Here is a 22,383-nt window from a genome sequence, read left to right as displayed (position 1 = left end):
GCTACCTAGACTGACCCTGCTGTTTCAGGCTCTTTCCTCCCTCCACTCCTCCCGAGCAGCACCGTGCTGAATCCCAAGTCGGAGTCTCCTGCTTGGTATTTCTCAGGAGCTGGCCCTTCCAGCAGGCGGGGATCACAAAATCAAAGGGTGCAGCTGGTTTCCATTTGGGAGCCTCCAGCAGGATGGTGCTGGCTGAGCAGTGCTGCTGCAGGGCTGAGAGATTAATGCTGCTGTTTCTGTTTGCCCAGAGATCATCGACGACCTGACGAACCTGGTGGAGAACACCGACGACAAGGTCCGCACCCAGACGCGGCACGTCAAGCTGGTGGAGAAGAAGTCAACCTCCTGCGGTAGGAAACGGCTTGGGCACCCATCCTGCCCTCTTCCTAAGGGAGGAGCAAGTAGCTTAGCACTGGGAGGCTGTGCAGAGTGAAGTCCCCTCGAGGAGCTCCCCTCTGCTCAACACTGGTCAGGCCACACCTCGAGTGCTGTGTCCAGTTCTGCGCTCCGCAGTTTAAGAAGGACAATGAGATGCTGGAACGTGTCCAGAGAAGGGCAAAAAAGGTGGGGAGGGGTCTGGAGCACAGCCCTGTGAGGAGAACTGGGGGTGTGTAGCCTGGAGAACAGGAGGCTCAGGGGGGGAGACCTTATTGCTCTCTACAACTACCTGAGAGCAGGTTGCAGCCAGGTGGGGGTTGGTCTCTTCTCCCAGGCAACCAGCACCAGAATAAGAGGACACAGTCTCAAGCTATGCCAGGGGAAGTTTAGGCTGGAGGTGAGGAGAAAGTTCTTCACAGAAAGATGAATTGGCCATGGAATGTGCTGCCCAGGGAGGTGGTGGAGTCACCACCCCTGCAGGTGTTCAAAAAAAGCTTGGATGGAGCCAAGGTTTAGTTGTCAGGAGGTGTTAGGTATTAGGTTAAGAGGTTGGACTTGATGATCTCTGAGGTCTCTTCCAACCTGGTTGATTCTGTGATTCTGTGATGGAGCAGGTTGCTCAAGGCCCCATCCAACCTGGCCTTGTGCTTGCTGTGTGTTCACAACATGGTGGGAGTTGGTAGCAACCTCTGGGTGTCGTCTGCTCCAACTCCCAGAGCCTCACTAGGGCACAGTAGAGCAGGAGGAGAACCTCCCTTGACCTGCTGGCCACACTCTTTTTCATGTACCCCAGGACACCATTGGCTGCCTTGGCTTTGAGGGCACATTGCTGGCCCATGGGGAACTTGCTGTCCCTGAGCATTCCCAGGTCCTTCTCTGGAGATCTCCTCCCCAGCAGGTCCCCCCTCACCTGTCCTGCTGCAGGAGGTTGTTCCTCCCCAGGGGCAGGACCCTGCACTTGGCCATGTTGAACCTCATGAGGTTCCTCTCTGAACTGTGCTGTTGCAGTTGGTTTCCTCAAGCCATTTGTCTCCAGGCTTGCACAATGTTGTGATTGGAAATTGTGGAGCTGTGTGTAATTGGTGTGGTTTGTGTTAACTGGAGTGAAAAAAAAAAAAACTGGTGAGCTACCAGCTCTTACAAAGCACTCACAGCAGGGAGTGATGCTGGAGGGATGTCTCTGGTGCTGTTGTGCAGGAATATGTTCTCAACCACATGCTGTTCACAGCCTGCCAGGCATGAAATCCTTGCTGGTGACTCTTTGTATCAGCGTGAGCAGTGTGTGAACTGGCAGAGCTGAACTGGAGTCCTCTCCAGACAGAGAGAAAGACATTCTCTCTAGGGAGGTCCTCTCAGGGGAGGTTCTCTCAAGGAAGGTTCTGTCAAGTCAGCTCTCCTCTCAAGGAAGGTTCTCAAGGACTCTTCACTCAAGGAAGGTTCTCTCAGGAGAGGTTCTCTCAAATGAGATTCTCTCAAGGAAGGTTCTCTCAAGGGAGGTTCACTCAAGGAAGGTTCTGTCAAGGGAGGTTTTCTGAAGGGAGGCTCACTCAAGGTTCTCTCAAAGGAGATTCACTCAAGGAAGATTCTCTCAAGGGAGGTTCACTCAAGGAAGGTTCTGTCAAGGGAGGTTTTTTGAAGGGAGGTTCACTCAAGGAAGGTTCTCTCAAAAGAGATTCTCTCATTGGAGGTTCACCCAAGGGAGGTTCTCTCAAGGAAGAGTCTCTCAAGGGAGGTTCTTTGAAGGGAGGTTCACTCAAGGAAGGTTCTCTCAAAAGAAATTCTCTCAAGGGAGGTTCACTCAAGGAAGGTTCTCTCAAAAGAAATTCTCTCAAGGGAGGTTCTTTGAAGGGAGGTTCTCTCAAAAGAGATTCTCTCAAGGCAGGTTCACTCAAGGGAGGTTCTTTGAAGGGAGGTTCACTCAAGGAAGGTTCTCTCAAGGGAGGTTCACTCAAGGAAGGTTCTCTCAAGGAAGGTTCACTCAAGGAAGGCTCTGTCAAGGGAGGTTCTTTGAAGGAAGGTTCTCTCAAGACAGCTGTCTTCTCTCAAGGGAGGTTCTCTCAAGGAAGTTTCTCTCAAGGAATGTTCTCTCAAGGAGTTCTACTCAAGAGAAGAACTCTCAAGGGAGGTTCACTCAAGGAAGGTTCTGTCAAGAGAGTTCTCTTCTCTCAAGGGAGGTTCTCTCAAGGGATAGAAGGCAGGTTCCTCTCTAGGATGTCTTTATCTTGGGAGGAGGAGCACAAAGACCTGCATGGAGCAGCTGAGGGAGCTGGGGTTGTTCAGCCTGGAGAAAAGGAGGCTGAGGGGAGACCTCATTGCTCTCTGCAGCTCCCTGAAAAGAGGTTGGAACCAGGTGGAGATTGGTCACTTCTCCCAAGTATCAAGTGATAGATTAAGAGAAATGTCCTCAAGTTGCCCCAGGTTGGACATGAGGAACAATTTCTTCCCCTTGAGGGCTGTCAAGGCCTGGCCCAGGCTGCTCAGTGGTGGAGTCCCCATCCCTGGAGGGTTTGCAAAGCTGTGCAGATGTGGTACTGAGGGCCATGGTTTAGTGGTGTCCTGGCAGTGCTGGGTTAAAGGTTGGAATTGATGATCTGAAAGGCCTCTTCCAAACCAAAGCAGTTCTGTGATTCTGTGGGAAACTGGAGGATGAGGTCTCTGTGGAGGGGATGGTAGTGAGACACTCCTGGAAGTAGTGTGTCCAGTTCTGATGTCCATGGCTCATATTTGCTGTCCTAGAAGACTCAGAATGCTAGGAGAGAATTTATGCTCTGTAAGGTTTGAGCTAGAGTCAGCAGTTAATGAAATTTGTCTCATGTGGCTTAGTGAAGAGGAAGCTGAGAGCTGCCCTGCTCCCATCGCTGTTTGTGCCTGGTAAGGAGCTTCTATTCCAGCCAGTGAGGAGCTTCTGTTCCAGCCAGTGAGGATCTAGCAGGGGAAGCAACCAAGCTGGTGTGGCAGTGAGACATTTTTCAGGCTCTGAGGGTATAACTCAAGGCTTGCTTTAGTTTTCCATCAGCAGTTAAGTTTTTGAAAGCTCATTTGGTGGAGGGTGATGAAAATCTGTGGCTCCTTCTGCAGGTTAAAGTTGACTTCTCAGAGGCATTTGCCTGTGGTTTCCCTCATGCCAACTACAGGCAGAATTGAAGGTGTGGCTGCAGAGTTCATGGCTGCCTTTTTAATTTTAGGTCTTTCCTGTTGACTCAGGATGGATTGAACATGGATTGCACTTGGGTGATGCTGAGTACCCCTGGGAGCCTTGGGAGTCTCCCCATCCTTTCTGTGCTTTCATTGTCTGCATGGGTTCAGGGAAGCCCGAGGTGAAATGCCTGCACAGAAGACAGTGAATCCCATTTCAACCCAGGCAGCTTCTCCCTCCCTAGGTGCCTCTCCCCCCTTTTTGGCTCCTCAGGCAACTGCAGTTGCTGGATTATGAGTCTGTCTCTTTAATTCCAGAGCCCATGCTGGAATTTGAGAGGAGGAGGAGGAGGAGGAGGATGGGAGAGGCAAAGGCTGGGAGGATCCTGGGCTTGGATTCCTTGGGGGTGACCTCTCTCACCCTTTGCACATTGAAAAACATTTCTCTGGCGGGGCTGGTGAGAAGGGGCTGGTGAGAAGGACTCCTCGGTGCCTCTTCCCTCTGCTCCAATCGGGCTTCCCGTGTTTGCATAACAATCCAGGGCTCTGCAAACATCGGGCATTGCCTCACGTCGCTGCTTTGCTCTGCCCAGCCTCAGCTTCACAGCCACGGAGCTGGAAGCCACAGGCTTTGATGGCATTCATCCCACCCCTTTTCCACCTTTCTCCTTGGCTCTGGTGCCTTCAGATCAGAGCAGTTCTCCATGTAGGTGCAGTTATTCCCTGGACAAAGCCAAGGAACAGGAAAACTGGCACCTGCTAGGTAACTTTATCCAAGTGTTGGGTTTTGTTGTTGTGATTTTTTTTTCATCCCCCTTCCAACATTTCATTTAAGTTGCTAAAATCTGGAGTAACTCTTTAGCTTTGGCACCTTACTTAGGGTTTAACCCTGGGTGAAGGGCTCAGCCTTCCCCCATGCCAGCTTCCTCCATGTAGGTGCAGTTATTCCCTGGACAAAGCCAAGGAGCAGGAAAACTGGCACCTGCTAGGTAACTTTATGCAAGTGTTGGGTTTTGTTGTTGTGATTTTTTTTTTTCATCCCCCTTCCAACATTTCATTTAAGTTGCTAAAATCTGGAGTAACTCTTTAGCTTTGGCACCTTACTTGGGGTTTAACCCTGGGTGAAGGGCTCAGCCTTCCCCCGGTGCCAGCTTCTTCCTTCCCCAGCATACCAAGGTGTGCTGGATCCACTCTCTGCATCATTCCAGCATCTGCTTGTTTCTGTGGGGTTTTTTTTTTAATCCTCCTTTTTCAGAGCAGAATGTCTTTTTCTTTTCCTGAGGAGTGCCCATTCTGGAGCTGTGGCTCCAAGCAGAGCAGCCTGGCAGGAGCAGTGGAATAATCACCCTTTTTACGAGCAAGAATGGAAGGCAGCACTGGGTGGGTCTTTGTCAGCAGCCACTCTAATAATAAAAATCAAAGTATTGCTGATGAAATCCAACTTTAATCAATATTTCAACATCTCCCTCACGCACACAAACAGCTTTTCAAGCTTGGGAGGTGATGTCCAGCTTGATTTATTCCCTGGACAGCTGGCCCTGGGTGCCACCCTCTCGGCTGCGGCACACCTCTGGCCACACTCAGCCCTGGCACAAACCTTCAGGTTGTTTGAGGTGGGTTGGTTCATTTGCAGCTTATTTTCGATGCCATTTCTCTTGCTGACTCAAGGGCTGTTGACAATCCCACTCCTTGCTTCTGCCCAGTGAAGGCTGCCCTGGTTGGAGTCCATCTCCCTCGGTGGCCCCGGGCAGCTCTGTAGTGGTGGCAGTGAGAGCTCCCAGGGAGTGGTGCAGCAGAATAACGATCCTGGGATGGGATCAAATCTGCTGAATTTATGAAATTGTTGTTGAAAATCATCAGTCATCTGCAGGGCAATGTTTGCAGGCTGCTTGGCATTGTCTGTGCTGGGCACTGCAGAGGGTGTCTGGCTGTATGCATTGCTTAGATTTCAGAGCTCTCACCACAATGTACACTCAAGTCATCAATCAAGCCTTCAGCTGCTCTCCCAAACTCACTACAGCAGTCTCTCTCTGCTCACTCCTCACTCTCCAGCTTTAAAACTGGTAACTGGTTCTCTCGGGGGGGGGGGGGGGGGTGGGAGTGGTGTTGTCCCCACTCTTTCCCAGTTTGCTCAGTTTTGAGGGATTTAGTGCAGAGTAACACAGACAGACTCATGGATTGCACTGGGTTGGAAGGGATCCTCAAGGGGCATCTTGTCCAACCCCCCTGCAGGCAGCAGGGACACCTCCAACTAGAGCAGACTGCTCAGGGCTACATCTAGTCTGATCTTGAATGTCTCCAGGGACATTGGAGACCCTGGAATGGGTTGTGCAGGGAGGTGGTTGAGGCTCCATCCCTGGAGGTGTTTAAGGCCAGGCTGGATGAGGCTCTGGCCAGCCTGCTGTAGTGTGAGGTGTCCCTGCCCATGGCAGGGGGCTTGGAACTGGATGATCCTTGTGGTGCCTTCCAACCCTGACTGATTCTATGGAGCCTCAGCCACATCCCTGGGCAACCTGTTGCAGTATTTCCCCACCCTCATTGTGCAGAACTTCCTCCTGATGTCCAACCTACATCTCCCCTGTTTCAAGCCATTGCTCCTTGGCCTGTCCCCACAGGCCCTTCTGAACAGTCCCTCCCCATCTCTCCTGCAGCCTCCTTGAGGTACTGGAAGGCTGCTTTAAGGTCTCCCTGGAGCCTTCCCTTCTCCAGGCTGATCAGCCCCAACTCCCTCAGCCTGTCCCCACAGCAGAGGTTCTCCAGCCCTCTGATCATCTTTGTGCCCTCCTCTGGACCCACCCAAGCAGGTTCATGTCCCTCTTGTGTTGGGGAGGACACAGTACTGCAGGTGAGGGCTCAACAGAGCAGAGCATTACCCATTTCTTACTAATAAGAGGCCCTCAGAATGGCCTCTTAAAAATTGCACTCAAAAATAAGCAAAGATATTTCAGTGTAACTGAGGTGGAGCTGTTGGCTGGGTTGGGGGTGCCATGGTTTAACCCCAGCTGGCAGCTCAGCACCACACAGCCAAGCCAGCTGCTCACTCCTCCACAGTGGGATGGGGGAAGAGAATTGGAAGGGTCAAAGTGGGAAAACTGGTGGGTGGAGGTGAGAGGACTTCAATGATCCAAATATAATAATAACAATAATCATGATCAGAAGTAATAGCAAGGAAAATACCCAAGATGGAGAAATAAACCCCAAGGCAGACAAGTGGTGCAGATGAAAACAGCTGCTCACCACCAACCAGCCAGTGCCCACCCAGTCCCCAAGCAGCAGCACCTCCCCCCCATTAACCTTTCCCACAGTTTGGCTGCTGAACACAACAGCTGGGACATCCCTTTGGTCAGTTGGGGTCAGCTGCCCTGGCTGTGTGCCTTCCCCTCTGCCTGCTCTCCCCAGCACAGGTTGTCCCACCATGCCATGTCCCCAAGGGCTAGAGCTGCAGTTCCTTGCTTGGAGACATTTCCAGTAAGTGCAGGTTTTGGGGAGGGGGAAGGCTTGATGTGCAGTGGGGCAGGCTGGGTTGATTTGTGCAGAGAGCTCATGGTTCCTACTGCCTGCCCCTGGGTTGCAGTTAGCCTCACACAATCCCAGCACAGTGTGGGGTGGAAGGGACCAACCCCCCTGCTCAAGCAGGGCACCCACAGCAGCTTGCCCAGGGTCACAATGTCCAGCTGGGCTTGGAAGCTCTCCACACAAGGAGACTCCACAACCTCTCTGGGCAGCCTGCTCCAGCCCTCCAGCACCCTCACAACAAACAACTTTCTCCTTCTCTTCAGGTGGAACCTCTGGTTCTGTCTGTTCAGTCTGTGCCCACTGCCCCTTGGCCTGTCCCTGGGCACCACTGAGCAGAGTCTGGCCCCAGCCTCTTGCCCCCCACAGCTCCTTCAGCTCTTGCTGAGCATTGCTCAGCTCCCCTCTGGGGCTGCTCTTCTGCAGGCTCTCAGCCCCAGGGCTCTCAGCCTTTGCTGCTCACAGAGCTGCTCCAGGCCCCTCAGCAGCTTTGCAGCCTCCCCTGGACTTTCCCCAATAGTTCCTTGTCTCTACTGAACGGGGGAGCCCAGAACTGGACCCAGGACTGCAGGTGGGGCCTGACTAAGTCAGAGTAGAAGGGGAGGAGAACCTTGCTGAACCTGCTGGCCACACTTCTTCCAAGACACTCTTTTTTAAAATCTTCTCTTTCCCCTCACCCTTCAGATGTTGATCAGCATAACCTCCTTATGCTATCAACACTGTTTCCAGCACAAATGCAAACCACAGGTCCATGATGGCTACTATGAGAAAGTTAAGAACATTCTCCAAGCCAAAACTATCATAGAGAGGAAACAAATTTGCCTGAAACAAACCCTTGAGGTGGATACTTCAATTGTCAGCTCCTATACAAAGCTCCCTGCAGAGCAGATGGTTTAAACCAGGCTTAGGAGGTGATAAGAGCTTCCTGCAGTGTTTGTTGCTGAACAAGATCCAGGGGGTTTGGTAACACAGGACACAGCTGGGAGCCTGGTGATCAGATGTGGTGTGCATGGAGGTGGTTGGAGCCTACCTGTGCTGTGGTGCCAGAATTGTTCTTCCAGAAGAGGAGGCTGAGGGGAGAGCTCATTGCTCTCTATAGCTCCCTGAAAGGAGGTTTCAGGGAGGTTGGGGTTGGTCTCTTCTCCCTAGTCTCAGGTGATAGGAGAGGAAATGGCCTGAAATTGTGCCAAGAGAGGATTAGGTTGGACATGAGGAAAAATTTCTTTGCTGCAAGAGTGGTCAGAGATTGGAAGAGGCTGCCCAGGGAGGTGGTAGAGTTCCCAACCCTGGAAGTGTTCCAGAAATGTGTGGCCATGGCACTTGGGGCCATGGTTTAGTGGCCATGCTGCTGTTGGGTTGATGATCTTGGAGGGCTTTCCCAACCTAAACATTCCTATGATCTGTGATTTTATGATTCAGGTGGTGTGAAAGTAGATCATGAACTGAGGAGAGGGCCTGTGGGATCCTGCTCCTGGTCCTACCCACATCCCTCTTGTCGATGGCTCTCTCCTAGCCAAGGAGAAGAGCTATATTCCTGAGGAATCACCATGGGAGATCAGGACTCTGTCACAGTGCAAACAAGTTAGCAACAGCAAACTCTCCCTTCTAACAGCCTTGCCCATCCCCTTCCAAGCAGCATGAGGGAAGCAGACAGTGTCTGTGCAGTTACCTCTGTGTGCATCCCTCTGACCTTTCAGATGAGGAGGGAAACGAGAAGCAAGCACTGACTAGACCCTGCCAGGCCAATCTCCATGGCCTGTAAAATAATCCACAACTGCAAAGTGGTGGCTGAGGGATTTTTTTTTTTCCCCTTGCCTTCCATTTTCTCCTGTTCCACAAGATGGCATTGCAATCTAATCACCTTCCTCCAGCCCCAGGTGGATGCTCTCCTCTCCCCTTTGCCTCCTCAGGGGGCTTTGTAGGAGATATTGAAAGCAGTGTACACCACCAGAAAAGTTAGCTGGGAGTTTTCTCTTTTATGCTCAGCTGAATCCAGTGATCTGCAGTGAGTCTGAGCAGAGGGTGACTGTGCTGGCTCAGGGAGCTCTTGGACACTGAGCCTTCTCCTCACAGAAAGAGCTGAGGGCAGGGACAGCAGCAGATCCCTGCACTCCCCTTGGCATGGCTGAGGGCTGTGGCAGGACTGGGATGAGGGAGAAGGGCTTGAGCTGATCACAGAATCCCAGCATGGTGTGGTTGAAAGGGACCTCTGGAGATCACCCAGTCCAAGCCCCTGCTCAAGCAGGGCACCCACAGCAGCTTGCCCAGGAGCACAATGTCCAGCTGGGCTTGGAAGCTCTCCACACAAGGAGACTCCACAACCTCTCTGGGCAGCCTGCTCCAGGCCTCCAGCACCCTCACAACAAAGAACTTTCTTCTCCTCTTCAGATGGAGCCTCCTGGCTTCCAGTCTGTGCCCATTGCCCCTTGGCCTGTCCCTGGGCACCACTGAGCAGAGTCTGGCCCCAGCCTCTTGCCCCCCACAGCTCCTTCAGCTCTTGCTGAGCATTGCTCAGCTCCCCTCTGGGGCTGCTCTTCTGCAGGCTCTCAGCCCCAGGGCTCTCAGCCTTTGCTCCTCACAGAGCTGCTCCAGGCCCCTCAGCAGCTTTGTAGCTTCTGGCTGGACTCTCTCCAGCAGTTCCCTGTCTTGAACTGGGGACCCTGAAACTGGACCCAGGACTGCAGGTGGGACCTGACTAAGCCAGAGTAGAGGGGGAGGAGAACCTTCCTTGACCTGCTTGACACCTCTTCATGCACCCCAGGAGAGCCTTCCTGGCCATGTGGGCACATTGCTGGCTCAGGTTAGCTGTGCCCAGAGAAGCAGAGCTCTGCCAGGGCCTTCAGTTCCAGGAGGAAAACCAATTTCAGGAGGAGCTGATGAGTTTGCATCCCTGGTAGGTGGATAGGGGAAATGGGGTGTAGCCATGCTCTCCCTCCCACCTTGCCCTACTGAATTTTGAACCTTTTGGCTAATTGAAGCTGGAATGAGTTGCAGGTGGAGGTCACAAAGCTAAGTGGTTGCTACAAGATTGCTTCGGCATCTGTCTTCATTAGAGAGACCCAATTAAGAGTCCCAGTGAGGCAGGAAGGCAGGGGTAGCTCAGGTCTCATTAGACACCAGAGAAGCCTCAGAGCAGCTCAGCTCAGGGACATTGCAGGCACTGTGGCCTCATCAGTTATGTTAATGGCACAACTTTGCAAGAACTGCTCCAGCAGCTTCAGCACCTGGCAGCTTCTGGCTCCTTTGTTGCCTTGTGTCCCACACTACAAAACACTTCTCCTAGGCTTGGTCAGCTCTGAGCCCTCAAGGTGCAGGGAAGGAGCTCATGGGATGACTCCCAGCGTCAAGAAACATCCCAAAGGTGCTTTCCCATTCAGCAAATACACCAAAACAAGGTGAGTCTGGGTGCTGAGATGATGTTTTTGCTGGTGGCATGTCCCCAGCAGCTCCCTTAGTGCCTCTGTGCCTTGCAGCCAACTCTTGGCCTCACCATGCCTCTTCCTCACAGAATCACACAGAATCAGAATGTTAGGGGCTGAAAGGCACCTCTGGAGATCATCCAGTCCAACCCCCACCCTGCCAGGGCAGGGTCATCTAGGGCAGGTCACACAAGAACACATCCAGGTGGGTTTTGAACCTCCCCAGAGACACAGCACAAGGATTTGGCTTTAAATTGCTTGTGCTGAGATGGTGAAAGGGACTCAGCTGATGAAAGAGGGTGGACCTGAGCCATCATAAACAGGTTTTTGTTTCTAAAATAAGATGCTTTGGGGTTGCTTTATGAATCTGACCCCAGGTGAGGAGCAGGACGTTTGCTGGTGGTGCCAGCACTGTGTGTGTTTAGCAGGGAAGGATGGGAAGAGTCTTCTGGGTCAGAGGATCCCTTTAAGATAGCTCTGGGAGAACAAGGCTGTTTTTTCCCCCCCATTACTCCCATTGCAAGGCTTCAGTGGTCATAAACTTATTTCCAGCTTGGACTTGTCAGGGGTAGTTCATGTTGCCCACGTGCAGCCCTTTTCCTGCTGCCTTGAATAGCCCTTTCCCCTTTTCTCTTTTACTGCCCCCAATGTCTGTGTCTGAGACCACTCACTGCTCCCTCCCAGCTTTTGTTTTGTGGGGCTCAACAAGCAGCTTTACATTTTAATCTCCTAAATTAATCTCTCTGCTTGCTGAGAAGTCCCCCCACCCCCCTCCCCTTTTTTTTTTTTTTTGTAACACTTCTTCCTACTTAAAACCTTTGGGGGGAGTTTAACCACAAGAACCAACTGCAGCATCCTGCTGGAGAATAGGGCTGGGGAGGAGCAGCTGAGGGACCTGGGGGTGTTTAATCTGGAGAAGAGGAGGCTGAGGAGAGGCCTCATTGCTCTTTACAGCTCCCAGAAAGGAGGTTGGAGCCAGGTGGGGGTTGGCCTCTTCCCCAAAGGAACACATGATAGGACAAGAGGAGATGGCCTCAGGTTGCCCCAGGGGAGGTTTAGGTTGGACATTAGAAGAAACTTCTTCCCTGGAAGGGTTCTGAAAGCCTGACAGAGGCTGCCCAGGGAGGTGGTTGAATGCCCATCCCTGGAGGTGTTTCAAAGAGGCAGAGCTGAGGGCCATGGTTTAGCAGCAGCCTTGGTAGAGTTAGAGAATGGTTGGATATGATCTCAAAGGTTTTTCCCAGCTGAAACAGTTCTCTCTTCCTGCTTGGTGCTGTCCTTAATGTGCTGTGAAACCCCTGGAGCCTTCTCACCGTGGCTTCTCCACCCGCTCTGCCTGCTGGCAGCATTTCAGCTGCAGTACTGTGTCGGTGTGAGCTGAAATTCCACCCCCCCACCAACAATAACCAGGCTAGCCCAGTCTGGAAGCAAATGAAAAGCTGTATTTACAAGCAGAGTCTAAAATCTACGATGAAATGCAATGAATATGTACAAATATACAAAATTCACAACATTCACAAATATAGACAATCAACAGAAAAGCACAACAGATCTCCCTTTGCTTCCCCCCAAGGGGACCCTCCCAAAGGGGCCTCTCTCTCCCAGGAGCTTCCCCCCAGACCCCCCTGGACAGAGAAGCAGAGTTTAGTTAGAGCAGAAAGTTGTTAACTTAGCTGCCAAGGTCAGTGTGTTATCTTCAGCCAGAAGAGAAGAAGAAACAGCAGCCAGACAGCCCAGCAACTGCCCCCACTGCAGAACACAGAATGTGCAGAGTGCCTACTTTGTTTTGGGTAATAGTTCTTAAACATTTCTATCTATCCAATGGAAGTGTTTAGAACAATCATTATTTTGCTTTCTTACACCCAATAGTGACTTATCTACATTCTTTCACTTTCTCTGTTCTGAACTTTGCAAGGAAAAATTAAAAAGACAGTTTCAAACCATCACGTTGGTGCCTCACTCAGTGTCGTTTTGAGCTTTTTGCTTGGGCCTTTCTCACTGCTGAACATTTTCCACCTGAGTTCATTTTCTTTCCAGCTCGTAGCCAGCCCAATGGTTTGTCCCAAGTGGGAGCCTTCCGCTTGCGTCCCGCCGGGTTCCAACCTTCCTCCGTTCATCTCCAGCCTTACCCAGTTTGTTCCTCTCTGCTGTCCCAGCTTTCCTCTCTGCTGCTGCTGCTGCTGCTGCTTTCCAACTTTGTGTCATCAGCACATTTCATTAGCACACTTCCTTTCCATGCCAAGGTCATTAATAAAAGGAAAAAAAAAAAAAACCCCGACCCAAACCCAAGTAATTTCATAAGCTCAGCCTCCTGCCTGTTCCTTGAGGAGCTCTGACCTCCAGCCATTCAGATCCTTCTTTCAACACTGCTTCACCTTTCACCAGTTCCCTGCCTTTGCAGGTCTGCTAATCCCCTTCCCCCTACCCCTTTTTTTTTTGGTTTTTTTTTTTTTCCTTCATGGAATCCTTTCCCCTGTGGCCCTGGCTCGTGTGCTTTACTGAAGTCAGCCTGGATGGGATCTATCAGGCTTCCTTTGTCTAGGAAAGTTGTTATCTCACCAGGCTAACCTGATTAGCTCTGTTTGATCTGATGTCCCTCCAGTACAGCCCCATTGCTTTCCACCCCAGCTTGCCAACCAGTTGCTTCTTGTTCTAATTAGTCTTCAGTTTGCTCTAGAGCCTGCTGAGGGTTGTTGGACAGGCTTGGGGCTGCTCATGGCACTTTGTGCCTTCTATGGAGTGGTTGTGTGGATGCTTGTTAGAGGACTGGGCTTGGAAGGAGCAGCTGAGGGACCTGGGGGTGTTTAATCTGGAGAAGAGGAGGCTGAGGGGAGACCACATTGCTCTCTACAGCTCCCTGAAAGGAAGTTGCAGTGAGGTGGGGGTTGGTGTCTTCTCACTAGTCACAGGTGATAGAAGGAGAGGAAATGGCCTGAAATTGTTCCAGAGGAGGGTTAGGTTGGAGGTGAGGAAAATTTCTTTACAGCAGTGGTCAGGGATTGGCAGAGGCTGCCCAGGGAGGTGGTGGAGTCCCCATCCCTGGAGTTGTTCAAGACACCTGTGGCCATGGCACTTGAGGACAAGGTTTAGTGGACATGCTGCTGTTGGGTTGATGATTAAGTTGGATGATCTTGGAGGGTTTTTCCAACCCAAACAATCCTATGATTCTATGCTGTGGTTGCTCTCAGGTGCTGGACAGGCAACTGAAGCTCAGCCCAGCTGCTTTTGGGATGTGTATCCCAGATAATGTTCACTTTGAAGGGAAAAACACAGAGCTCTGTGTGCCTCAGTCCTGCTGGCTTCATCAGCCAGATCTGTGGCACTGAGACCCTCCAGAACCACTGGAGGTGTTCAACACCAGGTTGGATGGAGCTTTGAGCAACTTGGGCTAGTGGGAGATGTCCCTGCAAATGCAAGGGAGGGGTTGGAACTAAATGATTTTTAAGCCCTTTTCCAATTCAAACCATTGGATGATTCTCTATCCTCCCCTCAAGCCCTGAGCTGGCAGGTTCAGCCCATGATCACTTGTCTGGGTCTTCTCTGCCACCTCTTCCCACATTCCTTTTTCTGGCTACATGACTCCACAGTATCTTCTTGGGTAGTTTTTGAGATAGAGACTCGAGTGAAATGGTTCAGTTAAGGCTGAACAGCAAGTGGGTGAAGTGTAAATAAGGGATGAGAGGGGTCACAAACTGGTCAGCATCTGATGAGGTGAGGAAGAATTACTTTGCTGTGATGCACTGAGTCTGCTTTTCAAGTGGCACTGTTGACCTGTGGCCATCCCAGAATCCCAGCATGGTGGGGTTGGAAGGGACCTCTGGAGATCACCCAGTCCAAGCCCCGTGCTCAAGCAGGGCACCCACAGCAGCTTGCCCAGGAGCACAATGGCCCAGCTGGGCTTGGAAGCTCTCCACACAAGGAGACTCCACAACCTCTCTGGGCAGCCTGCTCCAGGCCTCCAGCACCCTCACAACAAAGAATTTTCTCCTCCTCTTCAGATGGAACCTCCTGGGTTCCAGTCTGTGCCCACTGCCCCTTGGCCTGTCCCTGGGCACCACTGAGCAGAGTCTGGCCCCAGCCTCTTGCCCCCCACAGCTCCTTCAGCTCTTGCTGAGCATTGCTCAGCTCCCCTCTGGGGCTGCTCTTCTGCAGGCTCTCAGCCCCAGGGCTCTCAGCCTTTGCTCCTCACAGAGCTGCAGAACAACTTGTGTTCAGGTTTGCACCCTACATTCAAGGACACCCCAAATGATGGCAGGGGAGGCTGCAGAGCAACGTTTCTGGGGCTTGGCTGTGAGCTGTCCATCAGGCACGGCTTCAAGTCTGGAGCTCTGAAATGTCATCCCTCCCCTTTAGGACACAGAGGAAGGGGAGAGGGAGAAGAAAGAGGGGGGCATGGATTGGAGAGCAAGAGCCAGGAGATGTCTCCTTAATTACATTTGCATATGCAGCTGTTCAAACAGACTGAACTCCATCAGTGCTTGCTCATACCTACGAGGAGATTTAGAGCTGCTCTTGTCAACCCATGTGGTGGGGCTGGACAAACCTGGGGGTGAAAAAAAAAAAAAAAGCAGCTCCCAGCACCATTCCACTCACCCACGCTGTCCATCACTCCAAAAGGGCAAGCAATTAGTTGTGTTTGAATGTTGGGAAAAACAGGAATTGTCTGAACTATCCAAGGGCAACTGCTTTGGGCTCGGTTTCCAAGGCTACACGTCGCAGGATTAAATCATTAATTGATATTTCTGAGAGGGCTGCTGAAATCTGCTCATTTGTGCATCACCAAAGAGGCCCAAACTGGCCTCCCTTCTGCCTTTCCTTCCCCAACAAGCTCAGTGCCAAAGTGATTGCTCTGCCCTATCTGGACCTGTGGTGCACCCTGTGGTGCCCTGGCATGGGGGTTTGGTGCCACGTTAGAGTCACAGAGTGTTAGGGGTTGGGAGGGACCTCCAGAGATCATCCAGTCCAACCCCCCCTGCCACAGCAGGTTCACAGTGTCCAGGTGGGTTTGGAATCTCTCTTATCCATCCACATCTGGCCAGATTGCACAATACCAGAGCCCCAGAATCACAGAATGCCAGCATGGTGGAGGTTGGAAGAGCCCTATGGGGATCATCTAGTCCAAGCCCCCTGCCAGAGCAGGACCACCCAGGGTAGGTCACACAGGAATGCATCAAGGTGGGTTTGGAATCTCTCCACAGAAGGAGACTCCACAACCTCTCTGGGCAGCCTGCTCCAGGGCTCTGTCACCCTTGCACCAAAAGAGTTCCTCCCCATGTTGAGGTGGAACCTCCTCTGTTCCAGCTTGTGCCTGTTGTTCCTTGTCCTGTCACTGGGCACCACCACAAAGAGCCTGGCACCTTCATCCTGGCACCCACCCCTCAGATATTAATAGACCTTGATCAGGTCCCCTCTCAGCCTTCTCTTCTCCAGACTAAACAGCCCCAGGGCTCTCAGTCTCTCTTCATAACAGAGATGTTCAAGTCCCCCAATCATCCTTGTAGCCTCCATTGGACTCTCTTCAGCAGATCCTTGTTTGTCTTGAATTGGGGAGCCCAAAACTGGACACAGTGTTCCAGGTATGGTCTCTCCAGGGTGGAATAGAAAGGAGAAGAACCTCCCTAGACCTCCTGGCCACTCTTCATCCACCCCAGAGCTGAATTAGGAGGGAAATTACCTGGCTCATGCTTAAAACTTTGAAATTCTGCCTTAATCTTGGGCTCCCAAATACCCAAAGAGGCCATTTCTAGCCTCTCTTGGTCTCATTGCCCTAAATCAACCCCAACCCAAGCTGCTGCCCTGAGCACAACGCCTGGGCAGAGAGAGGAACCAGCATCTGGAATCCTGCTTCACAGCCCCAGGCACAGCAGGGACACAATACACAGAGGATGTGGTCAATGGAGAAACCAGTTTGCTGAGGACCAAGTGGTTTTGCTGTCTCTTCAGGGCTTTCTGAGAAGCACAGAGGATGCTGATCCCTCCAGAAACTGGGGATATAAATCAGCAAGGAGCTGTGCTCTCCAGTCCTTCTTGGTTTGCAAGCATCCAGCAGGATTCCTGCAGTCCTGCTAATTCTGGCTGGAGGAGAGCTGTCCTTGGGCAGATGGGAAGAGGGATAAGAAACCTCTGTCCTTGAGGGGGGCTGACTTGTCAGGTCTGATGGGGCATGGCCAAAAGAGAAGTGTCTGCTCAGGGTGAAAAGGAGGCTCAGGGAGAAGGGGAGGCTCAGGGGAGATCTCATTGCTGTCTACAACTCCCTGAAAGGAGGCTGTAGCCAGGTGGGGGTTGGGCTCTTCTCCCAGGCAACCAGTGACAGAACAAGAGGACACAGTCTCAAGCTGTGCAGGGGGAAGTTTAGGTTCAAGGTGAGGAGAAAGTTCTTCCCAGAAAGAGTAATTGGCCATGGAATGTGCTGCCCAGGGAGGTGGTGGAGTCACTGTCCCTGGAGGTGTTCAAAACAAGCTTGGATGTGGCACTTGGAGCCAGGGTTTAGTTGTCAGGAGGTGTTGGTTATTAGTTAATAGGTTGGACTTGATGAGCTCTGAGGTCTTTTCCAACCTGGCTGATTCTGTGTGTGATTCTGTGAAAATCAGGCATGTCCCTGCAGTGTTCTTGAAGCATTCAGATAGCAGGAGCTGCCCTTAGAGCAGCAGTGTTGATGAAACCTTGTTGCACACCCTGTTGGAACTGGGTGGTCTTTAAGGTCCCTTCCAACCCAAACTTCTGAATCTATGAATCTGGGATTGGTGGCTTCAGACTGGGAAAGCACATGGGAGCCATGTGTTGGCTCATGCCAACCAAGCTGCAGGAGCAGCTGGACCTGGGCAGTGGTTGTGCTCCAGCTTCGTGTTTGGTGCTGCTGAGGGCAGCTCAGCTTTGTCATGCTGAGGCTGTGGGGCTTGGGTGGGAGAAGCCTCATGGAGGAGTTCAGAAGCACCAGCAAGGAGCTGGTGGCTGGTGAGTGGGTCCTGGAAAGTTCTGTTTCACATAGTGGGTTGCAGCTGCATTTGCTGCTGCCTGCCCCCCGTGGGACCTCACACTCATGTCCCCAGGGTGAGCTGCAGAGCAGTCAGCAGGAACAGCTTCTGCTGTTGCTGCAGGATCAGCAGGCCCACTGCAGAGGAGAGTGATGGGTTCAGTGAGATCATCCCCTTGGATACCTGCAGTGTGATGTGGGTTTGTCATGGGCTGGCTGGCTGCTTGCCCAAGGCTTCAGGTGGGTTTTACAGCCTTTGCTCAGCGTCACTCAGAGGTGACTCACACTCACACTGGTGCTGTGCAGCCAGTGCTGAATCTAGGGTATGCAGTAGCTGTGGTGATAGGACAAGAGGAAACAGCCTCAGGTTGCACCAGAGGAGGTTTAGGTTGGACATGAGAAGCAATTTCTTCCCCTTGAGGGTTGTCAAGGCCTGGCCCAGGCTGCCCAGGGCAGTGGGGGAGTCTCCATTCCTGGAAGGCATTCAAAGCTGTGTAGATGTGGTGCTGAGGGCCATGGTTTAGTGATACGCTGGCAGTGATGGCTTAATCATAGACTTGTCAGGGTTGGAAGGGGCCTCAAGGCTCAGCCAGTCCCAACCCCTTGCCATGGGCAGGGACACCTCACACTACAGCAGGTTGCTCACAGCCACATCCAGCCTGGCTGCAAAAACCTCCAGGGATGAGGCTTCCACCACCTCCCTGGGCAACCTGTGCCAGTCTCTCACCACCCTCATGGGAAGAACTTCTTCCTAACATCCAATCTGAATCTCCCCATTTCTAGTTTTGTTCCATTCCCCCCACGCCCATCACTCCCTGACACCCTCAAAAGTCCCTCCCCAGCTTTCTTGTAGCCCCCTTCAGATCCTGGAAGGCCACAATGGTTGGACTGGATGATGTTAAAGGTCTCTGCCAACCAAAACAACTCTGTGATTCTAAAGCTTTACAGTGAAAGCAGAGATGGATCACTGGAGCATCTCACCTGTCTGCCAACCAAGCTGCTAGGTGGTGGCAGGAGCACTTTCCAAGAGCAGCCAAGTGAGGGTCCCTGTTTCAATACACAACCTGTCTGCTGCAGGAGGCATTTCTGATGCTGGGGTGGAAGGAGGGAAGGGCTTTGTTTGTGCTGCTGGGTGATCTGCTCGTGCTAGTGACTTCACTGTGAAATTCCTGTGGGATGTGCAGATGAGCTGTGGGAGTGAGGTTGTGTCTCACCAGGCTTTTGATGCATTGTGACTGTCTTGTACCACCTGGATCATAACACCCAGCAGCTCCTGTGCAACACTCATCTTCTATAGCTAAATGCACCAGGACAGTGCCTTTGTGGCAAGGAATCAGAGTCACCAGCTCTGCTTCAGTGGAAAATTCATTTTCCAAGCCATGCTTTCTCCAGCCATCTTCTTATCCCATTTATCTGCGGGATGTGATAAAGCACACCTCTTGTTTGCTGCAGGAAGATTTTCCACCAGGGACTGGGGGCTTGCAAATCACCCTTAGGTGTTGTCCCTGGGTCCTTATCTGCCTGATAATTTAATTGCACTTATCACTGTAGTTCCTGGAGATGGACTAAGAAGGGAACACAGTGCAAGGTGATCACAGAATCCCAAAATTCCAGAATGGTGGTTGGAAAGAACCTCTGGAGATCACCCAGTCCAGCTCCCTGCTAAAGCAGAGACACCCACAGCAGCTTGCCCAGGAGCACCATGGCCCAGCTGGGCTTGGAAGCTCTCCACACAAGGAGACTCCACAACCTCTCTGGGCAGCCTGCTCCAGGCCTCCAGCACCCTCACAACAAAGAACTTTCTCCTCCTCTCCAGATGGAACCTCCTGGGTTCCAGTTTGTGCCCATTGCCCCTTGTGCTGTCCCTGGGCACCACTGAGCAGAGTCTGGCCCCAGCCTCTTGCCCCCCACAGCTCCTTCAGCTCTTGCTGAGCATTGTTCAGCTCCCCTCTGGGGCTGCTCTTCTGCAGGCTCTCAGCCCCAGGGCTCTCAGCCTTTGCTCCTCACAGAGCTGCTCCAGGCCCCTCAGCAGCTTTGTAGCCTCTGCTGGACTCTCTCCAGCAGTTCTCTGTCTCTCTTGAACTGGGGAGCTCAGAACCGAACCCAGCACTCCAGCTGCGACCTCACTAGGGCGTAATAGAGTGGGAGGACAACCTCCCATGACTCTATTTCATGCACCCCAGGAGGCCATTGGTCTTCATGGCCATGGGGCACATTTCTGGCTCATGCTGTCCCATCATTCACCCTTGCAAGACCCTTCTATAAACACTTTCCCCTCGATACTTTTGTCAGAAGCCTGGCAGCAGGCCCTCATTTTGAACCTCTCTCTGCTTCCCTAGGTACAGGGCTTTGTATGGCACAGATGCAGCCTGCTGGGATTTTTATGGCCTATAGTTTTCTGAGCAAATGGTTTTGCTCACAAGTTGGGTTCAGATGACCTTCTCTTGGTCATTAACTGTCTGTTGAAAAAGAAAGATCTGTGTGTGGTGCAGGTTGGAGGGCCTTGATTGGGGTTATTTCAGGTGGTGTGGGGAGGCCTTTTCCATCCCTTCCCTCCTCATTATCAGGCAGAAGGGACTGCTCAGGGCTTGGTTTATTTACCTAATAAACTGCCTCTGGTAGCCTCTAGGAAATGCTCTCATTTTTCAGCCAAGAAATCCTAGTAACAGGCAAACAGAGGTCTAGCAGTCAGGTCTGGAGAAACAACCCAGTGAAGGTCAGCTAATATTGCTGGTATTCTCTTGCCTGGTGGCCATGACAGCAGGGGTGGTTTATTTGAAGATCCCAGACTCGGAGTCATTGTTGGTCCCCTGAGCATTGGGAGGCTGTGCCAACACTTGGGGATATTAATGTATTCTACAGATCAGTGAATGAAGAATTCCTCTGCACTCCTTTCTTTCAAAAAAAAAAAAAGAAGAAGAAGAAGGAGAAGGGGGAAAAAAATCCTCTTCTCTCCCCTTCCCCCCCCCCTTCTCCCCACACTTTGTTTGCAGGGGCTTTGTCCGCAGGGTGTTGCTGGGCATTGCTAATGAGGAGGGGAAGAATGGCGGCGAGGGGCGGGAGGGCTGGGCGGGGGGCTCGGCGCTGCCGAGACGCTGCCAGGCGCTCAGGTGCCTTGTGGCTCACCCTGGCAGGGCTTGGGCACGCAGATATCCCAGGAAAGGGGAGGAAAAGGCCCGTTTTGGATGCCCAGAGCTGTGGCCGAGCTGCGTGGATCTCCCACCCCCCACCCGCGGGATGGGAGGCTTCGGAGCTTCTTTAGTATTCAGCCCATCCCGCAGCCATCTCCAGCCCACCCCCAGCAGCTGCTCAAAGGCACAACATTAAAGCAATTCCTGCTCCTGGTGACTTACTGCCAGGGAAGAATTGGGTCCTGTTGGGGAGGAAACAGAGGGCAACCCGGCCCCTGATGGTGGAAAAAGCGGAGCGGGGCTTGGCGGGATGGATCTGCGGAGACTTCCGTGGGGTTCAGTTGGGAATAAAAGCTGCTTGCAGGAAGGAATTATCTCCTAATAACACCGTGGATCAGGGAAAGGTGTCTGAGCTGGCATTTTCTATGTTCTCCTTCCATAGCAGGAATTGTACTTAGATTTCTTTTTTTCTTTGTGATATATTCTTTGATCCCTCCTGGAAACGTTAATGAGCCGAAAACCGCTAAAGAGCTCTCTAGACGCTGCCCTGCTTTTGGAGCAGGGTGGACTGAAATGCAGACCCTCTGGAGAGCTTCTGACACGCAAGCAGCCCCTTTGTTCCCTTCTCTATAACCCAAAGACACGTCTAAAACCAGAGGGAAGAAGAGAGGAGGCTGAAGAGGCCGGGCACTCCCCATTCACAGCCATCCACCATTCAGGCCGGGGTTTGACGGGCAGTGCCCTGCCCGCGTTTGAAGTCCAGCCTGGAGGTGCTGGGAGGCTGTAAGTGGGATGCTTTTAGGCCGCTTTTCACTTCGACTTAATTAAGAAACTCCCAGGCTTTGTCTGCAGGGGGCCCCTGAACGTGTGAAGCTCTGGCCCCCCGGGAAGAGGAGAGGGGCTCCACGCTGCTTTTGTGCCGTGTTGCCAAACTGAAGACAGTAGCGAATGCGAGCTGGGCATTGCCAGGGGTCACCGTCCCTTCTGTGTGCTGCTGAACCTCCTTCCCATTGCAGAAAGCCTTTCTGAGAGACCCAGAGCCCCACCAGCCTCCCTGCATTGCTGCTGTGGGGAAGTGAAAACGATTCCTGGAGGGCAGCAAGGGTTTTGTAGGTGTCCCACACACGGCACCTTCAGCAGTGCTAGTGGAAGGTCAGAGGTGACACCCAGAAAGGACAAACACTGTTTCCTAAGCAGCTGCTGCCTGGGTGTATTTACAGCATCACAGCATGGTGGGAGTTGGAAGGGATCTCTGGAGATCACCCAGTCCAACCCCTGCTAAAGCCATTGAACTGTGTCCCCAAGAACCATGGCCACACATTTCTTGAACACTTCCAGGGATGGGGACTCTGCCACCTCCCTGGGCAGCCTGTGCCAATCCCTGACCACTCTTGCAGGAAAGAAAATTTCCCTATGTCCAATCTAAACCTGATGATCTTTGAAGGTCTTTTCCAACCTTAATGATTCTATGATTCCATAACCCTCCCCTGGCACAATTTGAGGCCAATTTCCTCTCTTTCTATCACCTGAGACTAGGGAGAAGAGACCAATACCACCTGGCTCCAACCTCCTCTCAGGGAGCTGTAGAGAGCAATGAGGTCTCCCCTCAGCCTCCTCTTCTCCAGGCTGAACACCTCCAGCTCCCTCAGCTGCTCCTCCCCAGCCCTGTTCTCCAGACTCTTCCCCACCTTTGTTGCCCTTCTCTGGACACACTCCAGCTCCTCAATGTCCTTCTTGGAGTGAGGGACCCAAAACTTGAAGTTGAAGGAGTTTGGAATTTATAAACTCCATGGAAGTGAGGAGATTCCCAGCTTTATTGCCTGTCCCTACACTT

At 52.2% G+C, this 22,383-nt stretch overlaps 1 protein-coding gene across 1 annotated transcript in view; it reads left to right on the top strand.

Moving 5' to 3' along the window:
• Positions 1-22,383, top strand: part of STX8 (syntaxin 8) — a 152,485-nt gene that overhangs the window by 86,667 nt on the left and 43,435 nt on the right. Inside the window, exon 7 of the mRNA XM_054393932.1 lies at positions 249-350. Within this exon, the coding sequence (XP_054249907.1) occupies positions 249-350 (102 nt within the window). The remainder of the gene's footprint in view (positions 1-248; positions 351-22,383) is intronic.

This window comes from Indicator indicator, chromosome 29 (assembly GCF_027791375.1).
Source record: "Indicator indicator isolate 239-I01 chromosome 29, UM_Iind_1.1, whole genome shotgun sequence".
Lineage (NCBI taxonomy): Eukaryota > Metazoa > Chordata > Aves > Piciformes > Indicatoridae > Indicator > Indicator indicator.
The sequence above is the reverse complement of the archived record's forward strand: the minus strand, read 5'-3'. Positions and strand labels throughout refer to the sequence as shown.